The 12,023-nt window shown below is 43.9% G+C and overlaps 1 protein-coding gene across 2 annotated transcripts in view; it reads left to right on the top strand.

The window, feature by feature from the left end:
* The window catches only part of ahctf1 (AT hook containing transcription factor 1), a 32,737-nt gene that overhangs the window by 16,495 nt on the left and 4,219 nt on the right, over positions 1-12,023 (top strand). For both annotated transcript variants that reach the window (XM_030078691.1, XM_030078682.1), the window contains exons 18-35: positions 690-786; positions 1,223-1,346; positions 1,501-1,557; positions 1,986-2,132; positions 2,371-2,561; positions 2,898-3,042; positions 3,452-3,583; positions 3,750-3,897; positions 4,026-4,176; positions 4,350-4,451; positions 4,978-5,122; positions 5,271-5,489; positions 5,792-6,500; positions 6,684-6,872; positions 7,797-7,902; positions 8,168-8,289; positions 8,427-8,743; positions 9,330-11,276. In XM_030078691.1, coding sequence (XP_029934551.1) covers positions 690-786; positions 1,223-1,346; positions 1,501-1,557; positions 1,986-2,132; positions 2,371-2,561; positions 2,898-3,042; positions 3,452-3,583; positions 3,750-3,897; positions 4,026-4,176; positions 4,350-4,451; positions 4,978-5,122; positions 5,271-5,489; positions 5,792-6,500; positions 6,684-6,872; positions 7,797-7,902; positions 8,168-8,289; positions 8,427-8,743; positions 9,330-11,276 — 5,048 coding nt within the window. The remainder of the gene's footprint in view (positions 1-689; positions 787-1,222; positions 1,347-1,500; positions 1,558-1,985; positions 2,133-2,370; positions 2,562-2,897; positions 3,043-3,451; positions 3,584-3,749; positions 3,898-4,025; positions 4,177-4,349; positions 4,452-4,977; positions 5,123-5,270; positions 5,490-5,791; positions 6,501-6,683; positions 6,873-7,796; positions 7,903-8,167; positions 8,290-8,426; positions 8,744-9,329; positions 11,277-12,023) is intronic.

The raw sequence follows: 12,023 nt of genomic DNA, 5'->3' as shown, positions 1-12,023 counted from the left end.
AGAACGTTCTTCAAAAATATGCTGGTTGAAAAAATGGTTTTCTCTATCTCCAGGCATCGCAAAATCAGGGTCTCAGATATGGCAGAGATATTGGCATTGGAGTGTATCAAAGACTACATAAAATATCATTATATTATCGATAACCAGGGGTGTAACAGTGCATTCGCTGCAGTGATGAACAATGCTGCCAATTCAACTGAACTGATCTGCTGACTTTGTCCTGAATCAATATGAAGGGCTTTCAATCAGTTGATTAACGTTTCTTTAAAAGGCCCAACATTGTGGTGATTTAACAGAATATTATAAATTACAAACTTTTTTGTCAAATTTTTTAATATGTCCTAAATAATGTTAATGTGTGTTGTCAGTTTTTTTCTCCCAGATTTCACTAGTCAAATGTTAGTCTTATAGTATTACACGTTTTACGAATGGATTTAAAATTTTATCTAAAAGTGCCAAATCGAATCATTGACTCAAATTGTGGTTTACCTAATGTGAATCTAATCGAATCATTCCAAAAAGAAAAACAAAAAAAAACAAATCAGTCTTAATTCACCACTTGCCAACTGGTGGGTCATGAATTGAATTGAATTGAATCCATGTCAAACCAAAGAGTAACATTCCAAATAACTACCATTATTTTTTCTAACTTGTATGTCTGTATGGATTTTAATTGCCCTTTCCATCAGATGAGGATGCTCTCCAGATCTCCAGACCCTTCTACAGACACTCAGTCATCAGCAACTATTACACCATCCGCAGAGAAGAGCTTACCAAGCTGGCAAAGTGAGTAGCATTTCCATGAAAGTTGTGAAGATTAATCAGATCTCAAACACACAACTATGACTTTGTATGATGTAGAGATGTCTGTCATTCATGGAAACATTTGCACTGAGCTGTAAGATTATGTCTTTTGTTTTACTTAAGGCAGAGAGAAGAAACCCAATATCCACTGTAGAAATATGGAAATATGGAATGTTGAGCATGACTCAAGTGTAGGCGTAGTTTAAATTTTGCAATTTGTTTGCCATTTTTTTAGCACATACACTGTGCTTTTGAGAGTTTTATTCACTTTAAATTAGAAAAAATAACATTTTTGTGACTTCCAAGGACCACAGACAAGTCAATGTCATGCACATCTTTGACTTTTATAGACGTTGTTTACACTTAAAATTACATGAGGTTGATCTGATGAGCTGACGCTGTCCTGTTTGCTCCTCAGGGATAAGTGGTGCGCAGACTGCCTGATGATTGATGGCTTGGTTGGCCAGTGTGGCGACCGTCTGGTCAACTTGTGGAAAAGGGATGAGGGTGGGACAGGGCAGTACCCACCACCCACATTACATGTGAGCATTTAACTTTTTTTATTTTTTCTAATTGCCTTTTTTTCCCTCATCCAGAAGAGAAGTTTTTTTTCATACTGAGCATCAGTGCATGTAAATTATCATACAAAGTTGTTAAGGATCTGTTTGAGTAATATAATCTGTCTTTCATCCACAGGCCTTGCTGGACATTTATCTACTGGAGAGCATTGATGAAGCTGCCAAACATGCAATTGTATCCTTGAAGTAACAATATCCATCTGACAAGTGTCATTGTGGTTAAACAATTCTGAGAATGTCCCCCTAAAACAGGCAGTATAGTTTGGGGGGCAACAACATTCACTTTTACATCTTCTTCATGTTATTCACAAAAATTAGCTGCGAGGACAAATTCTCTATAATGTTTTCATATTTATATTTTTATAAATACATGTAGATTATATAGGTTCTCTTTTGTTAGAGTTTAAGTTTTTGTCAGATGCTGTTATAAACATGAACATACACACCCAGAGAAAACTTTTATACTTGACATGGCTTCCAGTGTCAGAATAATGACTAGGGAATATACGTGATCTTCAAAATGTTTGATCGGAGTGTGATGGCCTTCATCAGGATGCTAAATTGAGCCTACTGTGTATCTGAGCCTTGACAATGTGTGTTTAGGTGATCTACTTGTTGCTGGACGTCATGTACTCGTTCCCCAATAAGGGGGGAGCGTCAGTGGAGTCTTTCCCCACAGCTTTCGCCATTCCTATTGGACTGGTCAAACTGGTGCAGGGCCTCTGGCTACTGGACCATCACGACCACCAGGTACACATACTAACTCACACCCTCACTTTTAATTTTTTATTCAGTGTAAAGGAAAAAGCACAGCGGGGGCCAGTACAGTGCGTGACAACTTCATTTGATTTATGTAAAGCATTTTTTTTTTTTTTTTTTTTTTAAACCATTGGTATGCATTGCTGCCTTTTTTATTTAAGTCTTACCTGTCATGAGAGCCTAGCCTTGTTCCAGCTAACAGTTTTTATTCCCTTTGTGTCCCAATCAGAGTTCACTAGAGCTGCTCCTGCACCCGGCTACCTCTCAGTGCCAGTTTGTGTGGCAGCACGAGCGCGTCCTGCAGGCGCTGATGTGCCAGGGCCAGCACTCAGTGGCACTGCGATACTTCCATATAACAAAGCCTCCACTCTCCTCCACTTCCCAGGCAAAACTCTGCCTCTCTGTACTTCTGCACAACAGGTACGAAGGAAGAGAGAGAGCCCATGTTTGTTTTCTTTTCAAGAAGTACTACACTGCTTGGAATTTCTATGACTGATGAATGTACAATGTTACTTTACAGTTGATGCTTACTCTTTGTGGATCTGTATAAGGACTAAGTAAAACACATAAAATGTAATTGTGCGCTCAGTGATGCTCAAAGCACTATTTTTCATTTGGAGCAATGTGGTGGAAGCTAGATAACCAGATGCTTTTTTTGGAGCAAACATGGTGGTGATCCCATGCCAGCACTTGAATTGTGTACTATGTTTAGCCATGATTTATATAGACAGTCAACCAATTTTTCCTTTGTTTCAGGTGTCTTGTCGAGGCGTGGTCCTTGCTTCGGCAGCACTCCAGTCGTCTCAACATGGAAGAACTGATGGGCTTCTTATATGAGAGCTGCCAGGAGCTAGGCCTCACCAAGGAGCTATTGAAGCTGCCTCTGGGCCTCCCTGAACAGGTAAGAGACGGATGAATGATATGATATGATTAACTGCATGGATGAATGGGCAGATAAACTCAAAGATAGCTCAATATGTAATAATTAGGGCTGTAATGGGTCTGAAACAGACATTGAAACTGCGATACAAACGGTTGCAAGTTTTTCCATCTTTCATCTTGGGGTCCCCTAGATGGAAGATTATAAGTACACAGACAGTAATTACTGTGAGACACACATATCTGACTGTGCTAGTTGCAAACTATGGTTGTGAGGCTCATCTAGAACATGGAAGAAAGTGTCTAAATTTTGGGACATATCACTTGCCTTATATCAAGACTGAACTGTCAACCTGTTAAACTCCCCTTCTGTCTTCAGTCTGGATGAGGAAGTCATTGTGTAAAAACTGTTCATGGTTTTGTGTCTCCAGGAGTGTTTGGAGAAGTTTCTTCAAGGTACTGGCGGTCTGCAGAACAGAGAGCTGTTAATGGTTCACTACCTGCAGCAAGCCAACTACATACCAGCCCTACAGCTCAACCACAACCTCAAAATGAACCTGGTGGTAAGCTTAATGCACACAGTACACAATTAACACTAAGCAGAGACTACATATTATTTTATTCATTCAGCAGTGGGTCCCTGAGTAGCCAGTGGTTAGCTCCTCATTAGCTGACCAGCCGTTTTAACACGTTATTTACAATAAAGTTCTCTTCCTCATTCTTCTGCAGAATGAGCGGGACCCAAAACTGAAGGAACGATCCAACGCTAGGAACTCTATCCTGGAGCAGTATGGCAAGGTTTTGCCCAGAGTTCAGAGAAAACTGGCTATGGAGCGGGCCAAACCTTACCAGCACCCCTCCACCATCCACAGAGAAGGTAGGGAGGGAGAGAATGGTGCATGGATGCGTGGTTGACCAGTTATGTGAAATGAAAATCATATGCTAATTAAGTAAAAATTGTCTTCATATTTATTATTTATAACATCTTTCCACACTCTGGTGCAGTGTCTCGCCCCCAGCCGCTGTCGACCATTGCCAAGCGCTCTGCCAATGAGAAGGTGATGTCCCGGGCTGGCTTCATCAACAGTGTCAGGCTCAAGACACAGGAGGTGTGGATGGGCAAGGAAGCCACACCACAGCCCTCCCCAGGCACCAGGTGAGCACATAACACCAAAACAATTCTTGTTTGATATTGTAGAGGCACTAGAGCTCGCACCCTGAGCCTTTTTGTTCTGTAGCATCGTATACTACAGTGTTCTGTGCCGTGGTTTTCCTCTACCGGCCTTACGTGCTTTCCTGTTCTAACCTTTCTCATTCTGTTTCCACAAGTCCCAGGACAGCAGATACACAGGGCACCAGCCCCAAGTCCCTGGCCATACCTGAACCCTTCCTAGGAACTCCTATCACCATGACTGCCAAACGAAAGTCAAGGTACTCACAAAATTAAGAGCTCTGTGTTGGCCCGAGTGCGGCGTACCATGTACATTTCTTTGGGGGAAAAAAAAGAGAAATAGTGATGTGAATAGATACTCAGTGATAGCGACGTAATTCAGTCGGTACCCTTAAAAGTACTGAGTTCATTACCCAACTGTAGTCACTATGTTGGTCTGTCAGCAGTTGGGTCCAGAGAGGCGAGTTTAAATATCTATTTCATTGATCGTCATGGTAATCGGTGACAACATTCATTTCGCCTAGAGGATGAAACTTATCAAGTTTGGTGATCCTGTAGCGGTTCCGCTAGCGCCACTAGTAAGCCAAATTAATATTGTGGACTAACATCTCAAGAAGGGTTTTTTGCATTGCCATGAAATTTTTCCTTCTGGCATCACCAGCAGGGCATCTGCATTCGCAATAATGAGCTTGGCTTTTACTTTGTCCACTACCCCAAGTTAGATCAAGTTTAAATCAATCTTGTAATGGTTGTGTTGCTTTCCTGTCTTCTCTTGCTGTGGCCCAGGCTGTTGGATTTAGTGGTTCACCCCTCCTGTCAGACCCCCCAGCCACTCCTCAGCCCCCCCAGGCCTCCCAGCTCCTGGGCCCCTCCCAAGAGTATCAGCAAGGCTCCTGAACTCAGTCTGTTGCAAACACCACAGGTGGTCAAGGTGAGCAGACAAATAGTTTTTATGGAGTTTATAGAGATTTTTTTTTAAATATATTGTTTATATGGTGACTTTTGCTGAAGTAGTCTTGAGGTTTTATGTGACCTGTGCTGCTTCAATGTATGAACTTTTTGTGTGTTCATCCTCCCAGCGAGCTCGGGCCTTGGCTGCCACTGGCCCCGTGTTCTCAGCCTTTACTCCCCAGTCCATCCTGCGCAGCAGCCTGAGGCCCACGCCTGTCGCCACCCCCTCTGCTTCCCCCGGGCGCTCTATCACCCCCCCTCTCCGCAGCAAAGAGAGCCGCATAACCTTCATCGAAGAGTCAGAATCACCTGAACCAGAGAAGGGCGCCATCCATTGGAGCAACGGGGTAAGACCCAGCACCAGTCAGGTGAATCAGGCTGTGATTGCTTGGCAGCGCCAGATTAGAACTGTGTTTTCAAAACAGTCCTCATTCAAAAAGATGGACACTGGCGTGACTCCATGATGTATTTCAGGCAACATCAGCAACAGGTAGCAATTCACCGTTACTGGTGCTCTCATTGATCTTGGAGTAAAAACTATCATAACTGAAAAGGACAACGTCTTAGATTGAGCAATCAGCTGTTATTCCATTTCAATATATGTAATTAGTCTCTGTTCTCCCCCATTTTCCCACTGTATTCTCTGTAGATGGCAGCGGACAATGAGATCAGCTTGCTGACCAGAGGCTCCCCGATGTCCAAAGCAGGTCGCCAGACTTGGACCTCACAGCGTACTGAGGAAGAGGAAGAAGATGGAGATGAGGAGGAGTTGGAAGAACAACCTCACGTAAAGTTCACCCCTCCAGAAGGTGGCATTCCCTCACCACAGCTGAGGGGTTTTGAGAGTGAGTCATCTTCTTTTCAAGAGATCACAGCAGAAACCAGATCAGTCGGGTTGGCACTGCCAGGTTCGGTGCCAGCACGTCTCAGCCTGGGCTTAGAGACCAGCCAGGCCTCCGTCCGGTCAACAGACACCACCCTGGAGTTCTATGACGCACCTCTTTCGCAAGACCTAGAAAAGGAGAAGGAGCATCCATGTAATGAGACGGATGACGATGTAGTGGTGATGAAGTTGGCTCCAGCTGAACAGAAAGAACCAGAGCCAAACTCCTTAACAACCACTGAGCAGAACCCTCTCCTGACAGTAGCAGATGGAGAGAGTGAATCACAGGATGTAAAAGAAGATGAAGCATCTGAAGAAGAAATGGAGATTGGTCTTGAACAAGAGGGTGAAGAGGAGAAGGGAGAGAGGATTGAGACTGAAAAGGAAGATGAAGGAGATGCTGAGTCAAGTAGCAAATCAGAAGATGGTCCTACCGTTGACGTGGAAGACGCAGAGGAATCTAGTCACAATCATGGTAATTAAATGGGTGTCGACCATGCCACAGCAATATTGAATACAACTTGCTTCCTTGAGACAATCAATTTCTTGCATCCATGTAATTGACATAAATTGATAGCACAGACACCTGATTTTCTTAACATCCAAAATAAGACTGTTATAAAACACTGCCAGACTCATCCTTGTATTCTGCTCCTAGGCCATAACCAGGATGTTGCTGAGGTCTCAGGGCCAGAGGCGCAACTTCAGGACCAACCAGAGAAGGCGGAGAGGCAGGAAGAGGACCAATCACAGACGACTGAATCTCCAGAGCTCACTGAAAACCTGGTGGCATCTGAAGCTCTTGAAGCCACTAAAGAGCTTCCAGACACTGTGGAGCAAACAGCAGGTGAGTCCACCCGAACATGATTGTGTGTTGGAGTTTGCAGCAGAAACATTTTAGAAAGTGTGACCAGTTTTGTTTTTTAGACGGTGATTGAAAACTAAGGCAACAAAAAATGTTAACTAACCTTTTGCGACTTAGTTAACATTTTGACATTATATCAAAACTAGTGCTGGGCAAAGTTACTTTTGAGCATCACTAGATACTTTACTCAGTGTGCCAAAGCAGTAACTAGATACCTTACTTGGTTACACTTTATTAAAAGTAACTAGTTGTAGTACTTTTAAGTTACCCACATTAAAGCGTGCTTTATAAATATGCATTTTGGTGATGACATCACTGCCGATGAGTAATAAACCCTTATCAACTCAAAAAGTCATTACAGGAAATAAACTTCATCTCATTGTGTTGAATCATCTCAGACTGACCACATGTTTTCAGTGTTTGTTGACAGCAAACGCACAAGTAATAACAAGCCTGAATCAAGATGCTTTGATCTGATTTATTCTTGATTCTTAGAAAAACACACCACACAATTCACAGAGTGCAAACACTGCGTGGTGCATGTTGAGGCACCGACCACATTTCCTGTTCCACCAGTTGTCAGGCACAACAGCAGCATGGCTGACGCTGACCCATTTCTAGTTTTCATGTTACATGTTCTAACATTTTGCTTGCCAGCTCACTCACCAACAACAGCTGCTTTGGCATCAATGAGCAAAGCTAACACCACAACACACAGTACACCATATACTGTTGCTGTGCTGGATTTTCTTTTTAATTTCATGGATTAACAGAAAAAAGACAATGAAAATAACATTTTAAAGGGAAATTTATAAGAACATGATAATGTCAACATGATACTAATGATAATGGTTTGAAGTGTGGGAAAATTTGAGGATTGTAATGGTGTGTTTTATTTGCCTTCAGATCTCACAGAGTTTGTGGAACAACATCTGTTTGGTGATGATTTGTCTCCTCCTCTCACCCGCTCTGGGATCCATGAGGCATCACGCACCTGGACATCATTCAACAGGTACTTGCTGTTTAATGGACAAATCAGAATGCAGTTCAATGTGAAAATCCAGTTTAATGGTAACCAAGGTAACTTGATTCAGATACACAGTCAAGCCAAAAGGTTTATGTGGAAAGCAATCTTTCTTTTGTCTTGCATTTGTACTGTTAATAGATCAGTCACACAAGCTGTAACGCCTTTCCTTTTAGATTTTTTAGCTGATTCTCTCTTAATGATTATTTTGGTTTGCTGCAGTTTAAAAGTAAAAAATGTGTTCTCTCCCCAGGGAGCCCGTGTGTGAGGTCCAAGAGGAGGAACAGGCAGCGGCTGAAGATCCTGCAGTGCTAACCAGCCAAAAATCTGCTCCCTCTGTCACATCCTCAGAGACCACTGGCACCGACTCTCACTGTGAGGAGCTACTGACATATTATACACACATACAGATGAAGATGCAGTTAACACCGTGATACTATTTTACCCATAGACATTCTCTCTCTTCCACCCAAACACAGTGTGTAATTGCAGCCTCCTGTTTCTCCTTTCAGCTGTAGTGAGTGTGAACGACAGTGAAGACCTTTCTAGCCCTGCCTCTGAAGAAGAGGAAGAAGATGAGGAGGAGGAGGAGTCAGATGGTGCTGAGGACGAGGAGGAGGAGGAGGAAGAAGAAGAAGAAGGAGAAGAGGAGGAGGAGGACTCGGGCAGTGAGGTGGAGATCATCGAGGAAGTACAAGGCAATGGGAGGCTGCCGCCCCTCCAACCCAGTCCGCTCTTCGTGGAACAAAGACACCCCCACTTCTTGCCCAGCCTGTCGGAGCAGGAGGCTGCTGCACTCTCAATAATCACACCCGAGGCAGAGCTGAAGGTAACCACTCACAGCTTGGTGCCATTATTTTCATGTGGTAGCTTATTCTGAGCACAAACCTTGATACTGTGTTAAAATAATTATAAATCCTGGCTATTCTTTACTGAGCAGTATTTAATTAATACAAGGAAGTGAAAGTAAATTTGTATTTTAAACTTGACTGGCAGTAAGGAGAGCCTGACATAATGTGCAGACTGATGTGAAGACACTTTACTTGGACATAATGAAATAAGGATAGAATAGAAATGGTGACAAAACAAATTAAGGTATCACAATGGACTGTGATGGATTATCCAGCTTGGGCATGTTTTAAAGTCTGTGGTAGCTGTTTTTCGCATTGTATGGTAGCAAATGCATTAACCCGAGGGGAGGAACACTAACTTTGTCATCTAATTATACTGACTGTGTATAGACACAACCAGGAATAATTTAAAGTAGAGGGGCAGCCTAGACCGGTGGGTCCTCAGGAGCTGCAGCACTGATGGTTTTATTACGTCACATACAGCTGAAAACAGTTGTAAAGTAAGGAATGTAGAATAATATAACTCTACAACTTACTCCTGACATGTGTTTGTCTCTTTACCAGATGGTGGAGGAGGAGATGGAGGGAGAGGTAGTGATGGTGAGACTTGGGGCAGATAGAGAGCTTGAGGCAGACGAGGGGGAGGATGGTGAAACCGCCTACACAGAGCTCAAACCCTCCACCACCCTCCTGGTGCCCCTGGAGCTCGTGGAGGGACATCATGGCCTCGTTGATGGTGCTGAGCTAGATCTTGCTGAGCACGGGCAAACCAGCGAGCCAGACAACCCCATCTCTGAAGCTCCCAGCGGCTTCTCTCTGATGCTGGAGGTGGACGAGGACAGAGAAAAGGAGGCAGACATGCTCCCTCTAGAGAATGATGTGCAATGCTCCGCCCATCCCTCTATGCAACCTCCAGAAACAGAGTTTAATGATGAAGTTGTGGACCAACCGGAGCTTATTCTTCTGGGCACAGATGACCAGGACGCTCCCCAGTCTGGAGATGTTTCCCAGGGGGAGCAAGCAACAGAGATGGACACCTTGGATGGAATAGAGATAGACGGATGGTCTGAGACAGAAAAGGAAAGGATTCTGCCTGTCTTGCCTGATGACCCTTGTGATCTCGAGATCATAAAACACCAATCTGCCGTTCCATCTGAATACATGGAGACAGATGAGGCTGAAGAACGGAGAGATGCTGAGCCTGTAATGTTGGCTGAAGATCAGTCTAGCCAGGTTGAAGAACCTCAAACCGCCTCAGACTCGGGATCAGCTGCAGCGGAAAAACTCTCTGTAGTCTTGGATGGGGAGGAGCAGTCTGGCGAAGATGAAGCGGCAATGAAAAACATTGCAACGGAGGAGAAGGAAGAAGAAGAGGATAACCCAACGCCAGCTGAGGACCAGAAGGAGCCTGGAACAGTCGTCAGTGTCAGCGATGTAGCTGTTGCTCCTAAAGAGAATGGGCCTTTTAAGGCCAGTGTGCCTGAACCAACCCAGATAGACGACAATGCAGAGGTGGCACCTGTGTCTGTACAAGAGCCACAGCAAGATCACAACTCCTTAGCTGAGACAGAGCAGGAGAAAAGGGAAGAATTTAGGGAGCAGCAAACGGAGACGAAAATGATAACCAGGAGAGGAGAGGGCGAGAGTGAAGAAGGGAAACAGGTGACGCAGGTGAGCTCAGACAGCCAGTCTGAGCCACAACCAGTATCAGGGAGCACCACCTCCCAGAGGAGAAAGAAAGCCCCATCCACCCCAACACGGAGGACCACAAGGAGCAGGTCGGTCACCTTCAGCGAAGCGGAGCAATCAGAGGATGAGGGAAGGGTAGAGCAGACAGAGGCAACCTCCGTGGTCCCTGCCTCACCTAGTCGTGCATCAAGAAGACTCAGACAAGGCAAAGAACCCACAGTCCCAGCCAGTCCACCTCGACGGAGTGCCCGCAAAGCCCCCCCTGAGCCCTCTAAAGAAGAGGTGGAAGACGACAAAAAATCTGAGGAGGAGACAACGGACAACAATGCCACAGTTTCAGTTACTTCTAGTGCTTCTACCCCAGCCAAACGCCGCGTGTCCCAGAGGGCCACACCAACCAGGACTAGCCGCAGGACCCGGAGTAGCAGTGAGGAGATGACAGCGGCCAAAGAGCCAATAGAGGAGCAGAAGGAGGAAGAAGAGGATGAGGCCACAAATAGCAACAGTGCTGCACCGACGGGCTCCAGAGGGCCCAGCCCAGCCAAACGCAGGACCACGCAGAGAAACACACCGAGGAGGGCCAGTCGCAGGATACTGAGAAGTGAGGTGGTACCGGCAACGTTAGAGATCCTGGAGGAGGAGGAGCAGGATGAGGTGTCAGCCACTCCCGTCAAAAGCAACTCCAGGAAAACTAAGACAAGATCCTCCGAGGCCCAACCTGCCCTGCTGGAGGACGATGAGGAGGACAGGAAACTGCAACTTTCCAGCCTTGCCAGGGCGACTCGTCAGTCTAATCGCCTCACCCTCAATGTTTACCCACAGGTAAATATTCAAAAATGTTGAAGAATTCATTTAGTCAATTTTTGTTTACAAATCATCACTTTTCATTAAGTTTAAATCTATTAAAGCAAAATATATTTCTCTCAGCACTCCACTGTAAGAATGCAAAATTATGAACATATTCTTCACCGCCATCACCATTTCCCTATGTTGATACAATTAGTTAAATTTAACGTCGTAAATCAGTTGTATGTTCTCTTAATAATACTAGTATTTTTAATAGTATTAGTATAGTTTTTTAATGAATAATTTTGGGCTCCGCAAAACGATTATTTTTTAAGCAATTAATCAAGCGATTATTTTTTCGATTACCAAAACGATTATTTTTTTCGATTACCTAAGTGATTATTTTTTCGATTATCGATTGTTTTCCCATTATTTGATTAATATAGCAATTTACACGCTATATCATGTGTATCAGTGAAAAACATAAATTTCTTAACATTTCAATATTTATTTGACTTTTTTGTAATGCAACCCTTGCTCTTAAAATCTCCAAATTCCAAAATAAAATGAAAGTAAAAAGAATTAAGTAGTGCAAAATAATGCATTCCCATACTTTAAGCACGCGGTTTGGTGCAGAAAAAAGCCTGTTGTGGAAAGCAAAAACATCATATATCTCTGCCGGTTTTTAAACACACCTGGTATTCCCAAATTGTTGGATATCTCTCTCCATGCCTGGGCTTTTTTAATGAGATCACAGTAGGACTGTAGTCTCTGCATACAGAG

The sequence above is a fragment of the Myripristis murdjan genome, chromosome 3 (genome assembly GCF_902150065.1).
Source record: "Myripristis murdjan chromosome 3, fMyrMur1.1, whole genome shotgun sequence".
NCBI classification, from domain to species: Eukaryota; Metazoa; Chordata; class Actinopteri; order Holocentriformes; family Holocentridae; genus Myripristis; species Myripristis murdjan.
This window is presented reverse-complemented; position numbering and strand designations above follow the sequence as displayed.